At 46.6% G+C, this 26,526-nt stretch overlaps 1 protein-coding gene across 1 annotated transcript; it reads right to left on the bottom strand.

Moving 5' to 3' along the window:
* Positions 1–8,779: 8,779 nt before the first annotated feature.
* LOC129548901 (pregnancy-associated glycoprotein 2-like) lies at positions 8,780–18,944 on the bottom strand. The gene is made up of 9 exons (XM_055415818.2): positions 18,892–18,944; positions 16,425–16,575; positions 15,496–15,613; positions 15,277–15,395; positions 13,885–14,084; positions 12,920–13,036; positions 10,623–10,767; positions 10,441–10,539; positions 8,780–8,932 (listed from the first exon to the last, which is right to left on the bottom strand). Exons 1-9 carry the CDS (start codon positions 18,942–18,944, stop codon positions 8,780–8,782), a joined length of 1,155 nt encoding a protein of 384 aa, XP_055271793.2.
* Positions 18,945–26,526: the final 7,582 nt, after the last annotated feature.

Below are 26,526 nucleotides of genomic sequence, written 5' to 3'. Positions count from 1 at the left end.
GGAAAGTGACTTTATCCAGAAAGCCAGCTGACCAAGAAGGTGGCGGGCTAGCATCTTAAAATAACCACAGTATCGGGGTCTGGATGCCAAGTCCTTTTATAGATCAGAGAGAAAGAAGCAATGGGGAACTAAAGTCAAAAGGCAGAATAGAGAGGGAGAGGCAGTGGGGAAGTAAAGTGAAAGGGTCTTCAGTCTCCCAAAGCATCTCCAAGGGAATAGCCAGCCTTTGGAAGACTCCTTCCAGAGGAGTCTTAATCTGAATCCAAAGGGGTGTGTTACTCTTTTCTATTCACAGGTATGCATGCATGCGTGCTAAGTCACTTCAGTCGTGTCCAACTCTGTGGGCTGTAGCCTGCCAGACTCTTCTAGGGGATTCTTCAGGCAAGAATACTGGAGTGGGTTGCCGTTCCTTCTCCAGGGCATCTTGTCAGCCCAGATATCAAACCTGCTTCTCTTATGTCTCCTGCATTGGTAAGCGGGTTCTTAACCACTAGCGCCACCTGGGGGAGTCATTCACAAGTTAGTAGGAAAAAATTATCTCTCAAAATGATAGGATACTGAATGAGGAATTCCCCAGTATGCTACTGGAGATCAGCGGAGAAATAACTCCAGAAAGAATGAAGGGACGGATCCAAAGCAAAACCAATACCCAGTTGTAGATGTGACTGGTGATAGAAGCAAGGTCTGATGCTGTAAAGAGCAATATTGCATAGGAACCTGGAATGTTAGGTCCATGAATCAAGGCAAATTGGAAGTGGTCAAACAGGAGATGGCAAGAGTGAACGTCGACATTCTAGGAATCAGTGAATTAAAATGGACTGGAATGGGTGAATTTAACTCAGGTGACCATTATATCTACTACTGTGGGCAGGAATCCCTTAGAAGAAATGGAGTAGCCATCATGGTCAACAAAAGAGTTTGGAATGCAGTACTTGGATGCAATCTTAAAAACAACAGAATGATTTCTGTTCATTTCCAAGGCAAACCATTCAATATCACAGTAATCCAAGCCTATGCCCCAACCAGTAACGCTGAAGAAGCCAAAGTTGAACGGTTCTATGAAGACCTACAAGACCTTTTAGAACTAACACACAAAAAAAAGATGTCCTTTTCATTATAGGGGACTGGAATGCAAAAGCAGGAAGTCAAGAAACACCTGGAGTAACAGGCAAATTTGGCCTTGGAGCACGGAATGAAGCAGGGCAAAGGCTAATAGAGTTTTGCCAAGAGAACGCACTGGTCATAGCAAACACCCTCTTCCAACAACGCAAGAGAAGACTCTACACATGGACATCACCAGATGGTCAACACCGAAATCAGATTGATTATATTCTTTGCAGCCAAAGATGGAGAAGCTCTATACAGTTAGCAAAAACAAGACCAGGAGCTGACTGTGGCTCAGATCATGAACTCCTTATTGCCAAATTCTAGTCAAGGCTATGGTTTTTCCAGTGGTCATGTATGGATGTGAGAGTTGGACTGTGAAGAAAGTTGATCGCCGAAGAATTGATGCTTTTGAATTGTGGTTTTGGAGAAGACTCTTGACAGTCCCTTGGACTGCAAGGAGATCCAACCAGTCCATTCTAAAGGAGATCAGTCCTGGGTGTTCATTGGAAGGACTGATGCTAAAGCTGAAACTGCAATACTTTGGCCACCTCATGCGACGAGTTGACTCACTGGAAAAGAGTCTGATGCTGGGAGGGATTGGGGGCAGGAGGAGAAGAGGACAACAGAGAATGAGATGGCTGGATGGCATCACCGACTCTGTGGACATGAGTTTGAGTGAACTCCGGGAGTTGGTGATGGACAGGGAGGCCTGGCGTGCTGTGATTCATGGGGTCGCAAAGAGTCGGACACGACTGAGCGACTGAACCGAACTGAACTGAAGTTACCTGGATATTGCAGGTATGAAGACCCACTTGGAGTTTGCAAAAGGGCAGCGATGGATGCATAATAGTTACCAAACCACAAGTCCATGTGCACATGTGAAGCCAAACAATACCAAACCATCAGAGTTTGAAGCAAAGAAAGGTTTATTTCATGGCCCTGCAAGAAAATGAATGGCTCATGCCTTAAAAACCCCAAACTCCTGCAAAGCTTTCAGGAAAGCTGGTAAAGGGAGGGAGGGCCTTGGTTAATTGTTGCAAACTTCTTGGTGTCAGATCATTTGTTCTTGAGGTCAGGGCATAGCAAAGTAATGACGTTCCTGTAAATCTCTACCAAAGTAATGTCATTATCTGTTGTGGCAAGAAAGGGCAAGTTCCCTAGGTACCATTTTCTCCCTCTCAGGTCCCATTCCTGGCTGAAGAGACAGATCTCAGTTGGCAGCTTCTTTAGGTCCAGGTTCTCAGACCCAGCCCAGCTGTTATTGCTGACAAAGGCAGGTGTCTGGGACCTAACTGGACCTCAGGCTCCTCAACCCACCAAAATAAAGATGGTGCGGGGAGCAATGTGTGACTGTGGTCCTGCAGACTGTGACCCAGGCTGGCTACTGCTGCCATTAGTTTGAAGAGATGGGAATGGGGGAGAGCTTCACCATTGCCTGAAGGTCTGGCCCAAGGCCACTGGGAGACCTTGACGAGAGCTCTGGAGCCCTGGGGGATAGAGCACTTAACCTGTTCCCTGGGCCGCCAGCTCACCTGCTGGCCTGAAGCCGCGGAGCCAGAGGACCCCATGTAGAACTCCAAGATCAGCCTCACACCTCACTTCAGTCTGAGGACCACACTTGGCCAACTGTTGGCTGAATGGTCACTCACTGACAGTTGGTTGCTCAGGGAGGGGCCCACTGTGGCACCAACCAGTGGCTAAGCAGAACCCCTGATGGTCCAGGGGTAACTGATGTCTGATAACTACCTGAGGGGCAATTACTCACTTTACTCACAGCAATGTCACCTGCTAAGGACTGTACTTCACAGCATTCTGTTACAAAATTAGTCCCATTTTACCATCAAGAAGCAAAATTAAGAGGCTGAATAATTTGCCCAAAGGTCAAGCTAGGATTTAAATCCAGAATCAGATTTAAATTAAATTTAAATCCCAATTTAACTGTTAGTTAAATTGGGCTCTGAAGCCCTGAACTCTTCCCACTGTCTTTCAGACTGTCTTAACTATTTAGCACTAGGGATTGTGGAGGAATCTCCAATTTTAATCACAACCCCAGAAATTTATAGAAAGAAAGAAACCTTAAAAAATTCTCCCTTCTGGAGTGTACTGGGCAACTTTTCAGATTGTCAAGGCAGGTCAGTTGCATGTTGTTTGGGGGCAAGGGAAAAGCACATGATGGGTGGTTTGCTTTTGTCAAGTCCTGTGGAAAGTTAGGTGAGTGAATGTCTGGTTACATTTTTTTTAATTTTTACTTATGTGTTTATTCTGGCTGTGCTGGGTCTTTGTTGCTGCGTGGGCTTTTCTCTAGTTGTGGAGATGAGGTCTACTCTCTACTTGTGGTGCGCGGGCTTCTCATTGCGGTGGCTTCCCTTGTTGTGGAGCACGGGTTCTGGGGCACGTGAGCTTCAGTGATTGCGGCTCCCGGGCTCTAGAGCATAGGTTCAATAGTTGCCTGGGCTTAGGTGCTACACATCATGTGGGACCTTCACAGATCATAGATGAAACCCATGTCTTGCGCACTGGCAGGTGGAGTCTTCGCCACTGAGCCACCAGGGAACCCCCATCTCTGGTTACTTGACTGCATGTTTGGAATCATCCTGGGGGGAAAAAAGGCTAGATCAGGTCAACACATATCGACCTTAAGCAGCAGGCTTGGAAAGGTTTCTAAGACAGCACGAATGCTTTCAACATAAGAGGCAGAATGAGGTCAGTTCCACATAACACTTAAGAGATTGAACAGGTTCCCATGGTAACAGCTTCTTGTGCTGCCCTAAGGGGATGTGGGAAACTGACAAGAAACTGAAAGCCTATACAACTCTCCTTGCTGTGTGGTTTCTGGCTTGAAGTACTTGGCAAGGAAAGGTTGGCTGGTAAGGGTGAGGAGGGGAGTAATAGGAGCCATTGTTTTAGCTCCTGGTGGAGTCAGGAAAACGGAAGCATCGGCTTAGTCAGAGGTCTGGTTATAGTTCAAAAATAGTAGTCACTATGCTTGACTCAGTATTGAGGACTAGGGGTGTCAGGATACCTGTAATCACCACATTGACTCCCAGGAGGCAGAATAATTAATATTTGTTCTGGACTCAGGAGCTTAAAAAGCTCTCTCAGGGTCTCTTGCTCCTCCCAGGCACACACCTCCCCAAGGTGGGATTATCGTCATGGTGCCCATTTTCCAGATGAGGAAACTGAGGTTAAGGGACTTGATCATGATGACACAGCTAAAGAGCTGAGGAGCCAAAGTGCAAACCCAAGACCCGTCCCCATGTTGTGTGTTTCTGCTCTGCACTCAGAATGGGGGGAGAGCTGGCATTAACTGGTTATGCAGAAGCGAGGGAGGGACACCACCAGCCATCTCTAGGGCTGCACACCTTCTGATCTGAGTGCCCTCATGCTTAGAAAATTCTGTGTTTTGCTTTCAGTCTTTCCTTTTTCCCCCTTGAGTTTATGGTTGCAGGATGTGATATCAGTTGAAACTATTTGTTGTTGAGCTGAATAGTCCCAGGATAGATCCTTGTTGAGCAGGAGCCACTTGATTTTCACCCCAGTGATGTCAGATCTGGAGAGTTATACTGAGCTGAGCCCTCACCAGCAGCCCCTTTCCCTCCGGGATATTCTGCAGCCTCCCCTTTGAGGGTGGTGACCAAGGGCACCACACTGACCTCCATTCACCAGGGGTAGTATAGTCTCCTCTGGGCCTCACTATCTTCCACTAGATTGAGTTTGCTGTGTTTGAGGTATGTGAGTTGGATTTCATCAAGATAGAAAGTAGTGGAAAGAAGTTGAGGGCAAGAGACAAAAGCGGCAGGGGCCAGTGGCTGTATACTCCTCACCCTCTTCCCCATGAAGTGGGACTCAACAAGGGCCAGGGGCCACCTCTTCGTTCCAGCTGGCACTGCTCCAGTTTTGTCAGCCCCCACACAGGGCTCTGTGACAAAGAGAAATGTCGGTCTCCCCACCCCTTTCCTCCCATAGACTCGCTCCTCCTCACATGTGTCTCACATGGAGGGACATCAGTTGCTGATGTCAGGTGACAAACCATAGCTTACCCCGTGGTTGGGACAACTTTGAACTGATTACTGAAATTTAAAAATGGGGAGACGTCACGGCGATGTGGGTTTCTAGCCTCCCTTGGAGACCAGGCAGGTCTGGCCAAGCTGAGTCCACCTCCTACCTGCAGGAGGTGCCCGAGTTGGGATGGAGCTTTCAGAGGACGTGGTTTCTGACCCCGTGTCCCTGTATGGCCTTTGTAGGCATCTGGGTTTGAGAGTTCTGTGGGGGTGAAAGCTCAGAGGAGACATCAAAACAGTGGAAAGGAAAGAATGAGGGAAGGAGGAAAAAAAGAAGGAAAAGAAAAGTTTCTTTTCCTGGGTTTGTCAGTGAGGAAACAGTGATACATTGTCTCTTCTCAGTGGAGGGGACAGAGATCAGCACCCGTTCCTTTCCCACCTCGGTCCCAGCCTGATCTCCTTAGAGTGGGAGGCATGAAAGAGCTGTTGTCCCTGTACCTGTGGACGCTGTGTGAGTGCCTCCCACTTCCCAGCCCTCCTCACCCTGTCTCGGGCCTCGTGGGTCTGCAGTGGCTCCTATGGTGGCCTTGCTGTCACCTGCCTCTGACCCTCTAACTCCTGTCCTGAGATTTGAACCCAGAGAGAAAAGCTTCAGGATATACATGCCTGGCAAGGATGCGTCACTGTCTTCCATGTGCTCTGCAAACCTGGGATCATGCTATTTTGTATTCTGTTCTTTGCTCTCAATGTCCTATTGTAATGATTTCTTATAACACTAAATACAGTTTTCAGGTGGTTGGTTGCATGATGGCCTGTCTATGCTGTGGACACTTTATGTTGAATGGGCCTTGGGATGTCCCCAGATTTTCACTTTTGTAGGAGACTCTGAGGCTACATCCTTGCTTATTCATGTTTGCGGGTGCTTCTGATCGTAGCATTAGCATAAAACTTAGAAGCAAAATTGCTGGAACCAAGGCTATACATTTATTTAGGACAAATCATCTCCAGAAGAACTGTACTAATTTTCACCCTTACAAGAAGCTTTCAAGATCTGTTTCTTGTTTTTTCCACCTTTTTCTCTCACTAAAGGCTATAAAACTCTGGTTTACAATTTGCAAAGGATAAAAGTGGAAAGTAGGGAAAGATTGTTGCTTTAAAGACTAGAGTTTATCCTCATGTTGCTGGCATAGGCTACAAATATGGAGCCCTAAGACTTGGGGGAGGGAGTCCTATTAACAGACTCCAGCTCCAGCCCCAGCCTTAGGCTGGTCTGGGGAGCAAAGCCTGAAGTTTTCCAGTTTATATGATGGCAGTAGCTGTGCTGAGACCATGCATGTCTCCCAACATGGATGCAGCAGTGTGTTCTAGGGGAGGCATCTACTAATTCACACATTAATTTGCTCAACATGTATTTCTTGAAGGCCTACTATGTGTCTGACACCAGTGCTGGAGCCAGAAGATCAGGGGAGACCTTTCACCCATATAGTGGGGGGGTCATGCTTTGCCAAGGTTCATGGGGAGACAGAGAGATGGCATATGTAGCATATGGTATTTTTTTTATATTTTTCATTTCATAAACATTCTATACATCACTGATGCATTAATATTTTATTGATTTGTTCCACAGTAACAATTTATCAAGCCTCTTGTAATTCTCTTTTTTCATTGCAGCTCTGATGAAGAAATTTAGACACACATCACTTCTGATATTTACTGTTGAAAAAAAGAAAGTTACCTCTACTCTCACCTTGCCCCCTATATCAACTCTGCAATGGGTCCTCTTCCAGTCTCCTGAAACTGCTCATAATCCAGTGCCATCCCAAAGGGGCCAAGCACACGTAACCACACCCATGTTGCTGATTTGCACATGGATGGTAACTGCAGGGTGTAGAGATGTGTTTCAGGGTGGGGTGGCAAGACTGAAGTCAGTTCCCCTCCAACAGGCCTATGCCAGCCTTTCCTCGTCTCCCTGAAGAGGAAACCCCTCACTCCTCTGGCCTCCCACCCACATCTCTGTTGTTTTCTCCATCTGGGCCTGTCCTTTGGGGGTGGTCTCTTTCTCAATCTTTATGACTTGGTGGTGGGTTCCTAAACCAGCCCTCTATCCCGTGGGTCCCCACAGCACCTGGCATATAGTAAGTGCCCAGTAAATTTGTATTGAATGAATAGATGGGGAAGGAAAGAAAAAGACATTTCTTTGCTGATGCGTGTCTTGCCTGAGTAAAGGCACATAGTATGCATTGTGCTGGGCTGTGTTTTCCACCTTATTTATTCATTCCTGCTCCTTTTCTCATCTGTGCCTGCCTTCACCTCTGATTCCTGCTATACCCAGGCTAGGCCTCTGTCTAGGGTCTCCAGGTGAGGACCTGTGATGCTTCCATTCCCAAAGTGCCAAACCAGATGGTTTATAGCTCCGCCCCTGGAGGAAGCCCAGAAAGGATGAAGGCTCTGTGCACCCTGGATCACCCTTTATATGAGTGGCATCCTCCCCAGCAGCATTGGAAAGGGTGCTCTATGCCAGGTGCTATGGTGCACCCACAGGATAGAGGGCTGATTTAGGAACCCACCACCAGGTCATGGAGATCGATAAAGAGACCACCCCCAAAGCGGGAAGGGAAGGGGCGTGCTGGTCCCTGGAGGAGGAGGATGGCTCAGGGATCCACACAGGCCTGCCACATGGGAAATGGAACTGGAAAGGACACAGTAGGTGTGGGTGGAAGAGAACTGACAACTGGGATGGGGTACAAAAGGGAACCATCTCAGTGCTAAACTCTTCAATCAGAGCCTCCCCAGAGCAGAAGGCCACTGCCAATGTGCCTCTGAGTTGGAAGGAAGAGAATCTATTTTTATTACCCTTTAACATCCCTCGGAATGAGGAGGTGGTGGAGTTGGTGGGGTAGTCATAAACTCTCCCATGGTCTAGAACATCCCCCAGCCACTACCTTTGTGGACATTTCTCTCTGATTTCAACCTCATGATTCTAGAGTAAACTGGAAATCACATTGCCTGTGGGGGCAGCGCCAAATCACAGTATAAAGCCAATCACAGGACCCTATGCCCTCACCAGGATGGTTGGTCCAGGGCTGGAAACAAGATCTGAGGTAGACCAACCAGAGACCTCCATGGTAAACTAATGTTTTCTGAACTTCTTTCCTTCCTGGTTAAATGCCTTAGAGATATAAAACCCTGGGACAAGCAGCTGCAGAGTCCTTCACTAGGTGTAGAAACTGAAGAAAGAAAGCTGTCAGGCTAAGAGAATCCCAAGATGATAGAAGGGGAAGAGTGAGGGAGAGAAACTGAGCTGATGGCTCCTGGTTTCTTGGGTCCAGTCACTGAAAAATTTGGATCCACTCTGGTTGCTGCATTCCCAAATCCCCAGTGTCCATCCAGTAAATCCCCCCCTTCCTTGAAGCCAGTTAGAGTTGGGCTCTTCTCATTTGTGGTTCAGACTTGATTCTAGATCCTGCCTGGTTATGATGCCTATCCCAGACCCAAAGAGAGGCACCCATTCATATCAGCACCACTGAGATAAAATCCTTTATTCTTTACTGAGACTAGGGCTTTGCAGAGCAACAAACACAGTTCCTCAGCATTCCTCGGAGGGAGTGCCCTACGTGTGAGTGAGTGTGTCTTTGGAGTGGGCCTGACTGATTTCTGTAGCAGCCCAGCATTTACACTGCAGGAGCCAGGCCAAATCTGCGGTTTCCTCGATCAAAAACCGAGAAATACTGCCTCAGGAAGGCATCACCCAGTATCCAGGTCTCTGATTCGGCCATTTCCTCTGTGCCTCCTTGAAAAGCGCTGAAGCAGAGGCTGTAAGTACTCTGGGGGAGACAGAAATGCACACCAGTCAGCTTGAGCCCTTACCTGCCGCCCTCCTCAGTATGCAGAGCTGGTAGCTTCTCCGTTTCATTTCCCTCCTTTGGTAAGAATCAAGTGGCTTTCTCCTCAGCTGCAGAAGAGGGCGAATATCCAAGACTAAGAAGGGTCAATACCTGTGATTCTCCTGAGGGAAGGGAGTGGAGGATTGGGAGTTTGGGATTATCAGATGCAAACTGATACAGTGAGGATCGACAGTAAAGTCCTACTGTATAGCACAGGGAACTGTATTCAGTATCTCATAATAAACTGTCAAGGGAAAGAATAGGAAAAGTATATATACATATACACACACACACATATATGTGTGTGTATGTGTAACTGAGTCATTTTTCTGTATAGCAAAAACTAACATATCATTGTAAATCAACTATACTTCATTAAAAAAATTTTTTTAAAGAACAAGAATGGTCTGTGGTTCCCCTTACACTGCTGTTTTCCTTCTGTCTTCCTTCCTTCTGACAGCGGCTAGATGTTTTCTCTGCACAGAATGCCTTTTCTTTTCCCTTTTCCCCACAATCCTTTTCTTTTGAGACTATGCTCAGGCCCTCTAGGAAGGCTTCCTGAGCCCACAATCACTATCCTTGGCCACTCCAGGCTGGGTTGGGTGACTTACCCTGGTGCTCCCTGAGTCTGTAGGCTTCATCACCCCTAATCTGTCCCTGTCCCACCTTTGCACAGCTCCCAGGGGTGCCATGTGCATGGAATCCAGTATAGACTTGTCTCAACACAAGCAGGCTTCCTCATTCCTCCCTGAGGCTTAGAATTACTGCAATTCCCTCTCTTCCTCAAAGCCTTCTTTGAGCCCATCAGCCTGCTCTGAACTACCGCAGGGAGCGGACAGGAAGCCTCCACCCTGTGCCGGGGCTGTGCAGTCACTGTGCACCATGTATTCACCCTAGCATCCATCCTCCCCACAAAGGGGCCGGCACCCCAACTCACAGAGGAGGCCCTGGGGCTTAGCAAGGGGAAGTTGCAGCCAAGGATTAAGGCAATCATGTAATTTATCATCCCAATCTGGACACTTTCGAGATAGGAAGGGAGACTGCTAGACACTTAGGTGGGACAGCACACTGGGACTGTTCTCAGCCAAAACCCTTGTCAAACGGTCTATTTCAGGGATCGCTAGAGCTGACTTTCCATGTTTCTGCATTTCTGAGGTCTCTGGTTGAACTGAAGGTCTGTGAGGGCAGAGACCCTTAGTGCTCCCCTTTCCTGTAGCTCCCACCAGCACGGGGTGGTGTCTGTACATTTATTTCAGAAGGAGGGATGTCCCAGACTGCCCTTCACTCTCGCGTGGTTGGTTTTGAGGGAGGCATTGGCCCAACCACAGGGCTCAGCAGCATCTGTAATGGTGCAACTGGGCCTGAAGAGGGCGCTGTCCTCTCGGCAGCAGCACAAGGGTTCCTGCAAGTCCAAGATTTGAGAACCGGCCCCGGGGTTGGCCCCTCACCGTCACAATGTAGTCTTCAGGGCGCATTGGGTAGTCAGTGCCGTTGATGGTGAAGACGACAGGAGGGATTGTAGTATTGACGCGGCATGAAATCAAGTACTGCGAGAGGAAGAGAGAGGTCAGTCCAGCAAATCCCTGTTGTGTGGGCAGCCCTGGAGTGAACCTGTAGCGCAAGCCTTCACCTGGCAACTCTTGTAAGGCCTGGCGCGGACGAGTCTCTGAATGTTGGTCATCAGTCTTGTTGGGCCATGCACAAATGCGGTCCCGGTGTCCAGAATGGCCTGACATCTACTGGAACAACCAACCACCTTCCCATTCATGGAGATGCTGGGGGGCAGCGGGACAAAGCAGGCACCAGGGTCACTCTGAAGTCTCCCCCGGAACGCCCCCTCCCTATCTCCAGAACAGTCCTTCAGCTCTTGCCCTGGCTCTGTGTCCCTTTGCTCTGCTCACATCACCTTCTTTGACTTCCTTTCAGTTCTTGCATGCACCAGGCTCTTCGTACCTCAGGTCGTGGGCTTGTGCTGGCTGCCTTCCTAGAAGATCCCCATCACCTTTGTATAGCTCACTTGTCCTCATCTTCCAGGTTTAACTGTCCCGTTCTCAAGGAAGTCTTTGCTCTGAACTAGATCAGGCTCCAGTCTTGCTCAGTCTCTGTAGACTCTTCCTCATGTCTAGCATGTACCAAAGTGGTAAATCACTATGAATGTGATTTGTTTCATGTATGTCTGCCTTACCAGATGTAGGGCGAGTTGTATCCTCAGTGCCTCCCTCAAGAACCTAGCATTGGTGGAATAAATGAATGAAAAATTGCAACTGGATACAGAGACCTGTATCTGGCCAATAACAGGTCAACTCGCACATTGAAGATGGAGGTTCCCCCAGGTAGCAGATGCTCAGACTGGTGGTGGGAGAGACCAGACTGTCCTGGGATTGGGTGTCTCCCAGCACCACCCCTTTACCCGACTCAGACATTGAGGCCCCTGCCAGGCAATGCCTGAGTTAGCTCAGGGGGCCTCCAAAGGGTCCCGAAGCTTTTTTCTGAGGATATCATCCAGAGTCCCATCATTATTGCCACTTGTTCTCACGCCACTCCTGGATCCCAGCTTCCTGATTCTCTCAGTCACAGCCCCTGCCCCATTGTATGCCCAGGGTTGGGGGTGGGTAGGTGGTTTGTTTCTTTCTGAGAGTTGCTTTTAGGTCTCAAGAATGCAGACAGGGACTTCCTTAACCACTAATTCTAGTGGTGAGGGATTGCCCTTCCAATGCAGGGGACACGGGTTGTTGGGGAACTAAGATCTCACATACCACCAGGCAACTAAGCTCAAATAGCCCAAAGAGAGCCTGAGTGCTGCAACTGGTGAGGCCAAGGCCTGCAAACAGTGAGCTCAGGCACTCTAGAGCCAGCAGTCCACAACAGCTGAAGCCCTTGCACTGCTACTAGGGATGTCTCCATGCACCACAGCTAGAGAAAGCCTGTGCTCTGGAAAATGTAGCCAAAATAAAAGACACGAAAGCATCCAACCTCTCTCCACTGCTAGGTAGCTTCTCCCTAAAGAGACTAGCTTTGCCGGGTTTGTCCAGGACTTTGTTTCTGAAAGTGAAAATGAAAGTGAAAGTCGCTCAGTCGTGTCCAGCTCTTTGCAACCCCATGAATCACAGCACGCCAGGTCTCCCTGTCCATCACCAGCTCCCGGAATTCACCCAAACTCATGTCCATTGAGTCGGTGATGCCATCCAGCCATCTCATCCTCTGTCATCCCCTTCTCCTCCTACCCCCAATCCCTCCCAGCATCAGGGTCTTTTCCAGTGAGTCAACTCGTCACATGAGGTGGCCAAAGTATTGGAGTTTCAGCTTCAGCATCAGTCCCTCCAATGAACACCCAGGATTGATCTCCTTTAGAATGGACTGGTTGGATCTCCTTGCAGTCCAAGGGACTCTCAAGAGTCTTCTCCAACACCACAGTATAGTCCATGGCTAAACCGGCAATTTTGGGTACTGAGAATTCCCTCTGTCTCAGATAGCTATGGGCATCTTATCACAACCCTGTTCAGGCTGGTGAAATTCTCCTTAATCCTCTGTTCACTGCACATTAGGGTCCTCAAACCATGCTCCCCACCTCACAGCATGGTAGGTACACCCCTCCCAGAGCTACACACATCTACGTGGACCCTGTTCAGGACCCTGGTCAGAGGCCGGGGGCAATTATGGGTGGTGTGTGTATCTGTATTTCTGTGTCTGTTCATGTGCTTGTCTGAATGTGTCTGTGTGTTTCCGTGTGTGTGTGTCCTTGTGCCCGTGCATATTTATGTGTGTGTTTCTGTGTGTGTCAGTGTGGGTCTACATGTGTGTCTCTGTGGGTGGAGAATGTAACTGTGTGTGACTGTGTGTCTGTGTGTGTGTTTGTGTGTGTCTGCCTGTGTCTGTGTGCACATATGGTAACATCACTTGGGGTGGCCCTTAGAGGGAGAGGCTTACCGATCCACAGTTATCTGCCAGTAACGAGATTCGGACACTGGTACCCAGTTGAGTTCTCCCTTGTAATAGGAATGGTCCACCCCACCAAGCATCACCACACTGCCATCCTCCTTCTTGCTGGAGAAGGAAGGGAGAGTGTCATTGGAGGAGACTAATGCCAGGCAATGACTGAGGGCTCTGCTTGCCCACATATCAGAGGCGCTACTACTGTCCCATTTTACAGGTGCAAATATTGAGGCATGTAGGGGCTGAGAGCCTGACCAAGGTTGGTCACTGGCTAATCAGAGGCACAGAAGTGGTTAGAAGCTGGGCAGCCTGGCCAGGCTTTGACCACCCAGCCTTCTGAAGAGAGCCTGGTCCCCTCTAGTGCCATGAGTGCTCAAAGATACCATCGGAGGACTCCCTGCAGGATGGATCTAGCTTCCCCTTGTCAAAGCTCTTTCTCCAAAAGAGCTCAGGCCAAGGGGTGCTAAAGGCATGGGTTCAGGCTCACCCAGGGTTGGATTCACAGGCCTGTGACCTGTGTCATCCATGGGGCTCACGCTTACAGATCCCACATTTTTATTTTTCACTGGTTCCTACAAATTGTAGCTAGTCCTGGGCTCCCGGTGAAATGTTATGAGTGGGAAAACATTCCTGCCAACCCTCTCCTTTTTCCATATCAAATCTATCAGCAAATCCTGTTGCCTTTTTCTCCAACCCATCTCCTGACACCTCCCATTGCTCTCCCTCTTCCCTCCGTCTCCCTGGACCAAACTGCTGCCCTTGAGCCAATGAGCACAGCTCTGTTCCAATAAAACTTTATTTACAAAAAAACCAGTGGTGGGGATAGGTGGGGTCCTAAGGCCATAGTTCTCCTGGGCCAGACTATCAGGAAACCTCTGGATCAGGTGGTTTATAATTGTTTATGCAACTGCAAGCATCTTAAAACTAATCTGAAGAGAGGGCTTGGAGCTAAGACTTACGTGTTCAAGTAGAAGGCAAAAACGGGCTCAGAAATGACTTTTTGTAGCATCAGGTTGTCAAAGACAGGGATGATCTTGGGGGTGGCAAGGCTGGGGTAGCCCAAACCGAGGACTCCCTCAAAAGGTACAAGTGCCAGGATCCTGCTAATCTGCCTCTGGCTTAGGCCAAAAGTCTGGTTCATGACGACAAGGTCCCCGATCTGTGGGAGAGGAGAGTGTTCCCACATAAAGTATTAGGAAATGGGTCTGGGGAGGAGATGCCATTAGCACTGCAGAGAAGAACTGAGGCCTGGCTGTGTCTTGAGTTGATCTCAGATGGTTAGACCACGCTGGGACAAGAACTCGGTTTCCATTGGTGTGGGGATGTGGATTTTAACAACACCTGCTTGTCCTGTAAACACCATCTGAGTGAGTCAAATTGGCCTCATGCCTTCTGTACAGGCGGGGCAACCAAGACTCAGGACAGGACTGAATGGTTCCCACCTGAGGACAAAATGGGTAGAGAGCAGGGTAGCCTTCTCTTTGGCATCACTGTGATCTGATGACAGAAATGGACTGAACTCATTGCAATGCATCATGGATTCTGCATCTGCCCAGGAAGACGTAAGCCCATTATACAAGGTTGCTGGCTAGGTTCTTATGAAAACTCTGCTTGGAAAACAGGCTTTGGGGGATGTGGGTGTATGTGTAGTGTGTGAGTCAAAGAGAGCAAGCTAGAGAGGGAAAATACTCAGGCACTTTGGTGGAAGTGGGCCATAGTTTATTTGACTCTCAAAGGCCCCCTACAGTGAGAACCCTAACAGGCTCCTCCAATATGTGTGCCCACCTGCTTTCTCTGCCTGGATACCTGAAGCCCGCGGGCGCCCCTAGGGGCTCCAGATCAGTTTTATCCTCTCCCCAAATATCTGACACATGCTTGAGTCCTAACTGGCCAGCCCAGCTCCACCACCTACCACATGTGTGAACTTTGCAAGGCCCTTGCTTTCTGCACCTCGGTTCCCCTACCTGTATCATGAAGATAATCAAAGTACCTGCTGCATGGGGTTGTTGCAGTGTTAAATAACGATTACCGTGAAAGTGCCCAGCATATTCTGAGAAGATAAAAGTGGGTGATTTTCCCCCATCTCTCCCTGCTCCCAGCAAAATAAACCTTGAGCTTCTCAAGGGCAAAGGAACTGCAAGTCCACACCCCAAGCCACTCTCTGGGTTAGCCACTCTGGGAGATTCTGTTAGCAAGGAAGCTCTCTCCCTAGAACAAGATCATTTGGGATGGGCCTCAAATATCTAAGGGACCTTGGGGAGCACGGGCCCTGTCATCTGGTCCTGCATCTGTTTTATAAGCAGTGGTTGCTCCCAGGGCCAGTCCTGACTCTGCGCCTGTTTCCACTGTACCTGAATAATGTCACGGCTGAAAAACCCAGTGATTTTCCCAAGCTCATTGCAAAAGTACATATGACGGTCTGTGATCTCGAAGGTGGTAGACTCATGAGGGTTGAAGAGTCTGTGTCTACCTGCAGACACAAAAGATGAGGGTCTGTCATGTGCCAAGAACCAAGAACGAAGTGAAAGGGGGAGTATAAGATGGGCAAGGGGGGGGGAAATGTTACTCACCACAGCCTGGATCATGGCAGTAGACAGAGGACACCCAGAGGTCAGAGGAGCCGGTGTCAAAGAGGACCCGGAACTGTTTAGGGGGTGTTCCAATGCTGATGTTTCCAAAGTAGAACACCTACAGGGACCAGGAAGGGAAGGTTAGGGCAGGCCTGGCTGCAGTGTCCACCCCCAATTCTCAGACACTCTGACCCTCTTGGTGTTCCCTGTCTACTGACATCACGTTATCATGTTCCAAACACCCCACATCACAGCCTCTGCTCAGACTTGACCCTTCACTTGAGAAGCTCTCCAGTCTCCTCTTTGTATCCAGCATGATCACCTTCTTCTCCAGGTGACCCTCCTAGGTCACCCCAGACCACTCACTCTAATCTCAGACCATGTCCAATCAACAGGATGCAGGTGGCCCTTTCATTTGATGTGTGTTTACTCTTTGCCTCTCTCTTGAGCATTCTTAAAGAAGAGATGATACCTCTTTTTCAAATCAGTAACTATAGTGTTGGATTTTTTTGGCGTCACATGCCATGGGGGCTCAGTAACATTTTACCGCTCTCCTTCTTGGATCTACGGAAGCTGAACATCCTCTGCCTAGGGTTTCACTTGACTGATCTGATCAGCCATGATTGAGCCTTCATCTGTAACTCAATGGCTCACTTCATTCAGAAAGAAAAATCTACCTAAACTAATATCTTTAGCACAGAACTGGGGGTTTAACAGTCAACTAGTCATTGTTGGGCCCAGTCACCACAGACCAAGGGTGGAGAATGAGAATGCCCTCTCCTCTGGGAATGGGGTCCCTGTTCCCACAGTGTTTCTTCCTCCTGCAGGAGCCCCAGCCCAACATCCCACCTGGTACCTCTAGATGAGCCCCAGTGCTAGGCCAGAGCACCAGGGAGCGCTGGGGAGCACCATCCTCCCAATATACTCACATCCTTTAATTTCCTCAGGGGATGTGTAGAGAATTTCTGGTCATCAGCAGAATTCTGGGACAGGCTGTAAGTGTGTTCTTCCAGGAAACTGTTCATCAGGTTTTTTCCCTTGAGGGTTTTTTGCATGGCGCTCATCTTCATTAGTGGGATTCTTTCACAGAGCAATGAGGAAGAGAAAACAAAGAGGAGGCAGCAGTCAGATGTCCATGTTATAGTATAACTGTCATACCTGGCTTTGTAATGACACTGTGTATTTTCCAAGCATTTTTGTGAGTGTCATGTTATTATCAAAATGCCATGGAAATACCATGGCAAAGACCTAGGTCTGAATACAGGTTCTGTCGTGTAATCTTGGGTAAGGCATATGACCATTAGGAGTCTCAGTTTCCTCATTGGTAAAAAGGTAGAATGTAATAATCCCCACCCCCCATGTAGAAAGTTTTCTGTATTAACTAAAATTATATGATAGATATATCCATTATATAGATGGATATAATCATGGAGAAAGCAAGAGAGTTCCAGAAAAACATCTATTTCTGCTTCATTGACTATGCCAAAGCCTTTGACTGTGTGGATCACATTAAACTGTGGAAAATACTGAAAGAGATGGGAATACCAGACCACCTGACCTGCCTCTTGAGAAACCTGTATGCAGGTCAGGAAGCAACAGTCAGAACTGGACATGGAACAACAGACTGGTTCCAAATAGGAAAAGGAGTACGTCAAGGCTGTATATTGTCACCTTGCTTATTTAACTTATATGCAGAGTACATCATGAGGAACGCTGGGCTGGAAGAAGCACAAGCTGGAATCAAGATTGCAGGGAGAAATATCAATAACCTCAGATATGCAGATGACACCACCCTTATGGCAGAAAGTGAAGAGGAACTAAATAAAGCCTCTTGTTGAAAGTGAAAGAGGAGAGGGAAAAGGTTGGCTTGAAGCTCAACATTCAGAAAACAAAGATCATGGCATCTGGTCCCATCACTTCATGGGAAATGGATGGAAAAACAGTGGAAACAGTGTCAGACTCTATTTTTGGGGGGCTCCAAACTCACTGCAGATGCTGATTGCAGCCATGAAATTAAAAGACGCTTACTCCTTGGAAGGAAAGTTATGACCAACCTTGATAGTATATTAAAAAGCAGAGACATTACTTTGCCAACAAAGGTCTGTCCAGTCAAGGCTATGGTTTTTCCAATGGTCATGTATGGATGTGAGAGTTGGACTGTGAAGAAAGCTGATCGCCGAAGAATTGATGCTTTTGAACTGTGGTGTTGGAGAAGACTCTTGAGAGTCCCTTGGACTGCAAGGAGATCCAACCAGTCCATTCTAAAGGAGATCAGTCCTGGGTGTTCATTGGAAGGACTGATGCTAAAGCTGAAACTGCAATACTTTGGCCACCTCATGCAACGAGTTGACTCACTGGAAAAGACTCTGATGCTGGGAAAGGTTGGGGGCAGGAGGAGAAGGGGATGACAGAGAATGAGGTGGCTGGATGGCATCACCGACTCGATGGACATGAGTTTGAGTGAACTCCGGGAGTTGGTGATGGACAGGGAGACCTGGCGTGCTGTGATTCATGGGGTCGCAAAGAGTCGGACACGACTGAGCGACTGAACTGAACTGAATGCACTTGATATATAGGATGTCTCAACAGTGACTGTCATTAGCATTGTTGTGGCCATCCCAGTGTATCTTCCTCAAAAAAAGCTCTTGATAGGGAGGCAGAAGAGGGATCATTATCCCCTTTTTACAGGCTAGAAATCTGAAATGCAGGGAGTTTGTGACTTGGCTGTGATCACACTGCTTGTTGGACATAAAACAGCTTAGGAATAATCTTGCTGATCTTCCTTCCTCCAGCGTTCAAGCAGAAGAGTGAGTTGAGAGAAGACGCCAGGAGATGGAGGACAAATTGAGGACGTTAAGAGGCTAGAGAAGGAAGGAAGAATCAAAATAGAAAAGAATAAAAGCAAAGGAAGAAAATGCAGAGTTCTGCATGCACAGAGACATCCAAAGAGATGGAGAGATAAAAGAGAGAGATACAGAGATGAAGAAACAGACACATACATTCACAGGTAGAGAGAAAGCAGAGAGAAGACCGAGGAGCAAATGCGAGAGAAATGCTCTTCCACAGGACCACACCTACAGTTGCACAGGTTGTCCACTGAACAATTCCAAGGAGTGCCATTTTCATCTAGGTCATGATGTGACTGAACGCCCCTAGTTGTGAAACTCTGCGGGCTTATCCTAAAACTCTTGGGCCCCACGGTGCCCATGGCAAAGTACTCATCAGTCGGTGAGAATTGAACTTTAAGACTGCCAGGGAAAAAAAAAAAAAACAGAAAAGAGACAAGAAGGACTGTCAGGGATTGACTTCATTCCCTTCTAACCCTGATGAGTGGATGAGGAAGACAAGAAAAATCCGAGGAAGGGAGATGATGCCACATACAATCCCTGTACTTACATGACTATGCACTCCGAGAGAGCCACCAGCCCGAGGATCCCAAGCCACTTCATAATTCCTTCTTGGGTTCAAGCACTCAGAAAAGAGCAGGTTCTAAACAGGCAGTGGTGGTGATGATCACCTAGTTTTATATCCTCTAACCTGTTGGAAGAATCTCTATATGATAAGAAAACAAAACTCTTGATAAAATCTTTACCTCCCTCAGTGTCTGTAAATTATGGACTTGGAACATTCTCAGAATACAAGGTTTTTAACTATAATCTCTTCCTACGTGCTGGACTGAAAAACCAAACTGAGCTGCATAGACTAACTAGGAATGTGAAGATTCTTGCCATCTGGAGACAAAAAAAGAATACTAGGAACTTGATAAAAATTCACTGTAGGGGCCGTGCTACACATTTGTGATCTCACGTGGTCTTCCTGAGCAACTTCCTGAGGTGAGATGTGTGTTACTGCCCTTATCTGGAGAGGAGATTGCAAGAGGGAAAGAGGTCATCTGGCAAAGGGAAGACTTTTGGGGCAGCGCAGTGACTTTAGGTAGTGGGGCACTGGCACAGATCAGGGGCACCTTTGACGTCAGTCTGTGTCAGAGTTCTAGCCTGGAGCAGTATTACAGATGCACCGTTTCAGTACTGGAAGTAATGTGATCTTGGCAGTCACAAATACTTTATATCATCCAACAAACATATACGAAGGCTGGGGTCTAGGTTCAGTTCAGTCGCTCAGCCACGTCCGACTCTTTGAGACCCCATAGACTGCACAAGGCCAGGCTTCCCTGTCCATCAAAAACTCCTGGAGCTTGCTCAAACTCGGGTCCATCGAGTTGGTGATGCCATCCAACCATCTTATCCTCTGTCATCCCCTTCTTCTCCTGCCTTCAATCTTTCCCAGCATCAGGGTCTTTTCCAATGAGTCAGTTCTTCCCGTCAGGTGGCCAGAGTACTGGAGCTTCAGCTTCAGCATCAGTCCTTCCAATGAACACCCAGGACTGATGTCCTTTAGGATGGACTGGTTGGATCTCCTTGCAGTCCAAGGGACTCTCAAGAGTCTTCTCCAACACCACAGTCCGAAAGCATCAATTTTTCAGCACTCAGCTTTATGGTCCAACTCTCACATCCATACATGACTACAGGAAAAAGCATAGCTTTGAATAGATGGACTTTTGTCAGCAAAGTAATGTCTCTGCTTTTTTTTTTTAATTGGAGGCTAATTACTTTATATTATTGTATTGGTTTTGCCATACATTGACATGAATCTGCCCTGGGTGTACATATGTTCCCCATCTTGAACCCCCTTCCCACCTCCCTCCCCATCCCATCCCTCTGATTCATCCCAGTACACCAGCCCTGAGCATCCGGTATCATGCATTGAACCTGGACTGGCGATTCGTTTCACATATGATAATATACATGTTTAAATGCCATTCTCCCAAATCATCCCACCCTCGCCCTCTCCCACAGAGTCCAAAAGACTGTTCTATACATCTGTCTCTTTTGCTGTCTCATAAACAGGGTTATCGTTATTATCTTTCTAAATTCCATATATATGCGTTAATATACTGTATCAGTGTTTTTCTTTCTGGCTTACTTCACTCTGCATAATAGGCTCCAGTTTCATCCACCTCATTAGAACTGATTCAAATGTATTCTTTTTAATGGCTGAGTAATACTCCATTGTGTATATGTACCACAGCTTTCTTATCCATTCGTCTGCAGATGGACATCTAGGTTGCTTCCATGTCCTGGCTATTACAAGCAGTGCTGCGATGAACATTGGAGTACGTGTGTCTCTTTGAATTCTGGTTTCTTCGGTGTGTATGCCCAGGAGTGCGATTGTTGGGTCATATGGCAGCTCTATTTCCAGTTTTTTAAGGAATCTCCACACTGTTCTGCATAGTGGCTGTACTAGTTTGCATTCCAACCAACAGTGTAAGAGGGTTCCCTTTATGCTGTCTAGGTTGGTCATAGCTTTTCTTCCAAGGAGGAAGCATCTTTTAATTTCATGGCTGCAGCCACCATCTGCAATGATTTTGGAACCCTGCAAAATTTTCTGTCACTGTTTCCACTGTTTCCCCATCTATTTGCCATGAAGTGATGGGACTAGATGCCACGATCTTAGTTTTTTGAACATTGAGTTTTAAGCCAGCTTTTTCTCTCTCCTCTTTCATTTTCGTCAAGAGGTTCTTTAGTTCTTCTTGCTTTCTGCCATAACGGTGGTGTTATCTGCATATCTGAGGTTATTGATATTTCTCCTGGCAATCTTGATTTCAGTTTGTGCTTCATCCAGCGCAGCATTTCGCATGATGTACTCTGCATAGAAATTAAATAAGCAAGGTGACAATATGTATCCTTGACATACTCCTTTCCCAATTTGGAACCAGTTCATTGTTCCATGTCTGGTTCTCTTAGAACCGGGGTCTAGGTTAGATGCTCGAAAGTCAAAGTCCAGTAAGACACAGCTGGCCCTTATCTTCAGGGAGTTAGCAGTCTAGGGGAGTTCTCAAAAACTTATGACCCAGGAGACAAGAGAAATGATGGAAGGGCTGGGCAGGCGTCCTGCACACAAGGTAGCACAGACCCTACAACTTAGGGTAGCCTCTCCTCAGCTCCAACCAGAGGCTGTCATGCTGACAAGCAGGCTAATCGGCCAAGTTTCCAGAAGTCAGAAGTCTGGATATGTAAATTTTATGTATTTACATTAAATTCCCTGATTTTAAATTTTAGTAAGGATTACTAAGGAGAAGGCAATGGCAACCCACTCCAGTATTCTTGCCTGGACAATCCCATGGATGGAGGAGCCTGGTACACTGCAGTCCATGGGGTCACAAAGAGTTGGACACGACTGAGCGACTTCACTTTCATTTTTCACTTTCACGCATTGGAGAAGGAAATGGCAACCCACTCCAGTGTTCTTGCCTGGAGGATCCCAGGGAAGGGGGAGCCTGGTGGGCTGCCTCTTATGGTGTCGCACAGAGTCGGACACGACTGAAGTGACTTAGCAGTAACAGTAGCAGCAGCAAGGATTACTAAACTGGTTTTTTGTTTGTTTGTGTTTTTCAAAAACCGTAGTGTGAGCCAAACTGTTGGAGCCAAGCTCCAACATCTGTGTGATGGATTCATTCACCCTGCAGGCTGTGCAGGTTTTTATTTCTGGCTTAGAAGAATAGAGAGCACACAGAGAGGGGATTCAATTCATGTGAGTTGACTGAAAAAGGGACTGAATGCATCTTAAATATGCTATTTTTCCAGCCATTTGTGAAGAAAGATCACCAGGGCCATAGTTCAGTTCAGTCGCTCAGTTGTGTCCGACTCTTTGCGATCCCATGAATCACAGCACACCAGGCCTCCCTGTCCATCACCAACTCCCGGAGTTCACTCAAACTCATGTCCATCGAGTCGGTGATGCCATCCAGCCACCTCATTCTCTGTCGTCCCCTTCTCCTGCCCCCAATCCCTCCCAGCATCAGTCTTTTCCAGTGAGTCAACTCGTCACATGAGGTGGCCAAAGTATTGGAGTTTCAGCTTTAGCATCAGTCCTTCCAATGAACACCCAGGATTGATCTCCTTTAGAATGGACTGGTTGGATCTCCTTGCAGTCCAAGGGACTCTCAAGAGTCTTCTCCAGCACCACAGTTCAAAAGCATCAATTCTTCGGCGATCAGCTTTCTTCACAGTCCAACTCTCACATCTATACATGACCATTGGAAAAACCGTAGCCTTGACTAGACAGACCTTGGTTGGCAAAATAATGTCTCTGCTTTTTAATATACTATCTAGGTTGGTCATAACTTTCCTTCCAAGGAGTAAGCATCTTTTAATTTCATGGCTGCAATCAGCATCTGCAGTGATTTTGGAGCCCAAAAAAATAAAGTCTGACACTGTTTCCACTGTTTCTCCATCTATTTCCCATGAAGTGATGGGATCAGATGCCATGATCTTTGTTTTCTGAATGTTGAGCTTCAAGTCAACTTTTCACTCTCCTCTTTCACTTTCATCAAGAGGCCTTTGAGTTCCTCTTCATTTTCTGCCATAAGAGTGATGTCATCTGCATATCTGCACCAGGGCCATGGAAACCAACAAATTTATTGATTTACACTGACTGAGCATCTGATATTCTGATATAATTCCCCAATAGGATCAATCCCTTGAAACATCTTGGCTGCCAACCAAACTTGCAAAGAAGTCATTTTGAAGTGTCTTATCTATCAAAGGAGACAACGAAGACCTTTAGAGCTTCTTCTCAGCCTGAGATGAACAGGCTGTTATTCCAGCCAAAGTAAATAGAGTGGAGTTTCAAGGCTCCTTGCAGGACTCCCAGGGCCTGGCCCCTGGGTAGACCATCAGGAGACTTCATGGTCACCAGTTGTGTATAGATGGGACACTGGGTCTTATCTTTCATTTTGCGCACTGTTAAAATTCTGTTTTGGTGGTTCAATCCCTATGGAAGGTATTTGAAGCATCCTTTAATTGTGCAATGTCATGTTTAGGGATCTGTCTCAAAGATACAGGGAAAAGAATGCCAAAAGTCAGATGTACAAGCTGTTACAGGCAACATGGTTTGTAAATGCAGAAGATTAGGAGCCTGTCTGAAGTGACCAAGTGACCAAGACAGGGGAGTCTTGAATAAGGCACAGGGCATCCACACAACTGGAAATAACGCAAATGGGAGGAGGAGAGCAGGGGGGGTAGACCTTTGGGTTCCCTGTTTAGTTTTTACAAAGAAGGACCAGAAGTCTACCTATGGTTGTTGCTCTCAAGCACACACATGTATATTTCCTTTTTAAAAAATTATTTATTTATTTAACTGCCTCTGGTCTGAGGTGTGGCATATGGAATCTTCCTTGGATCATGCAGGATCTTTTGTTGTCATGCACAGACTTTCCAGCTGTAGTGGGAGGACTCAGTAGTTGCTCAGTGGCATGTGGAAACAATTCCCCAACTGGGGATCAAACCTGCATTCTTTGCCTTACATGGTTGATTTTTAACCAGTGTACCACCAGGGAAATACCAAGATATGCCTAGGGCACCGACTCGCCATTCTAGGCACTGAGAAAGGGAAATAATCATCAATATTTGTGCTCTTTTTGTTTGCATGAGGCATATTTCACATAACTATGAGTATTTGATGAAAGTATGTTCTTTTAATTGAAGAATTCCAGGAATTAAATTCAGAAGGATTCTGAATTTATGAATTCAGGAAAGCACTGTTTTGCAACAACATCATGAAACAACAGATCTAGGCAAAAATCATCACTGGATGATAACACCATAAGATGAAAGGTCAAAGGGGAAGTTGATAATGGAACTATGTTTGGCAACATCAGCACCTGCAGTTCAGTCTCTATCAAACAGCAGCAGCTATCAAAACAGGAAAGCTAGACATCATGAGTGTCTTGAAGGAGTGCCATAAGAAATCTATGAAACTATGTGTGAAATATTCCAATAATAAATTTGGGACTCATATACAGATCTAACTAATTTTCAGGGAAAAACCAGTTTCCAGGAAATATATAAAGGAATAGAGAAGCCATAATCTCAACCGAATATTTGGGGCAATCTTTAAGACAAATGATCCAATCTTCTCTCACTTTTTAAACAAATACATGTGACAAGAAAGGTGGGTGAGACTTATTTATTTGAAATCTTAAAAGACAGCATACAACATATGTGTACATGCTCTAGATCCTGATTTGAATAAGTAAGCTGTTAAAATATATGTTTTAGAGCATCAGGGAAATTTTAACTTTGGATATTAAATGTTAATTTTATTTGGAACAAAATAGCATTGTGGTTATATATGTATGTATATATTGTGACCTGGTAGTCTCTCCCTTAAAATACTCCAGCAAAAATGAATAAACAAAAAAAAACTTTAAATGAGGGTCTAGATTTTTTTTTAAAGCAGATTTGTATAGTTGTTATGATTTGAATTGTATCCATCCTCAAATTTAGGTGTTCAGTTCAGTTCAGTCGCTCAGTCGTGTCCGACTCTCTGCGACCCCATGAATCACAGCACGCCAGGCCTCCCTGTCCATCACCAACTCCCGGAGTTCACTCAAACTCATGTCCATCGAGTCGGTGATGCCATCCAGCCATCTCATTCTCGGTCGTCCCCTTCTCCTCCCGCCCCCAACCTTTCCCAGCATCAGAGTCTTTTCCAGTGAGTCAACTCGTTGCATGAAGTGGCCAAAGTATTGGAGTTTCAGCTTTAGCATCAGTCCTTCCAATGAACACCCAGGATTGATCTCCTTTAGAATGGACTGGTTGGATCTCCTTGCAGTCCAAGGGACTCTCAAGAGTCTTCTCCAGCACCACAGTTCAAAAGCATCAATTCTTCGGCGATCAGCTTTCTTCACAGTCCAACTCTCACATCTATACATGACCACGGGAAAAACCATAGCCTTGACTAGACGGACCTTTGTTGGCAAAGTAATGTCTCTGCTTTTTAATATACTATCAAGGTTGGTCATAACTTTCCTTCCAAGGAGTAAGCGTCTTTTAATTTCATGGCTGCAATCAGCATCTGCAGTGATTTTGGAGCCCAAATTCAGGTGTAGAATCCCTAACTCCCAACATGATCTTATTGGGAGGTGTTGCCTTTGAGAGGTAATTTGCTGAGATGAAGTTTTGAGGGTGGGGTTTTACCTCTTCAGAGCAGTCCCTTGGAACTATCTGAGAGTGTCCCCCTGGCTTAAAGTCCTCAGAAAATCTGCTGAATACAACACAATTCTCAACTTACCCCATGAACAGTATCAAAAGGCAAAATGATAGGGATACTGAATGAGGAATTCCCCAGGTCGGTAGGTGCCCAGTATGCTACTGGAGATCAGTGGAGAAATAACTCCAGAAAGAATGAAGGAATGGAGCCAAAGCAAAACCAATACCCAGTTGTGGATGTGACTGGTGATAGAAGCAAGGTCTGATGCTGTAAAGAGCAACATTGCATAGGAACCTGGAATGTTAGGTCCATGAATCAAGGCAAATTGGAAGTGGTCAAACAGGAGACGACAGGAGTGAACAGAGACGTTCTAGGAATCAGTGAACTAAAATGGACTGGAATGGGTGAATTTAACTCAGATGACCATTATATCTACTACTGTGGGCAGGAATCCCTTAGAAGAAATGGAGTAGCCATCATGGTCAACAAAAATGCAGTACTTGGATGCAATCTCAAAAACGACAGAATGATCTCTGTTCATTTCCAAGGCAAACCATTCCATATTACAGTAATCCAAGCCTATGCCCCAACCAGTAACACTGAAGAAGCTGAAGATGAACCGTTCTATGAAGACCTACAAGACCTTTTAGAACTAACACCCAAAAAAGATGTCCTTTTCATTATAGGGGACTGGAATGCAAAAGCAGGAAGTCAAGAAACACCTGGAGTAACAGGCAAATTTGGCCTTGGAGCACGGAATGAAGCAGGGCAGAGGCTAATAGAGTTTTGCCAAGAGAACGCACTGGTCATAGCAAACACCCTCTTCCAACAACACAAGAGAAGACTCTACACATGGAAATCACCAGATGGTCAACACCGAAATCAGATTGATTATATTCTTTGCAGCCAAAGATGGAGAAGGTCTATACAGTTAGCAAAAGCAAGACCAGGAGCTGACTGTGGCTCAGATCATGTACT

Source organism: Moschus berezovskii, chromosome 25, assembly GCF_049115385.1.
Source record: "Moschus berezovskii isolate FMDL1 chromosome 25, NW_MosBer_1.0, whole genome shotgun sequence".
NCBI classification, from domain to species: domain Eukaryota; kingdom Metazoa; phylum Chordata; class Mammalia; order Artiodactyla; family Moschidae; genus Moschus; species Moschus berezovskii.
The sequence above is the reverse complement of the archived record's forward strand: the minus strand, read 5'-3'. Positions and strand labels throughout refer to the sequence as shown.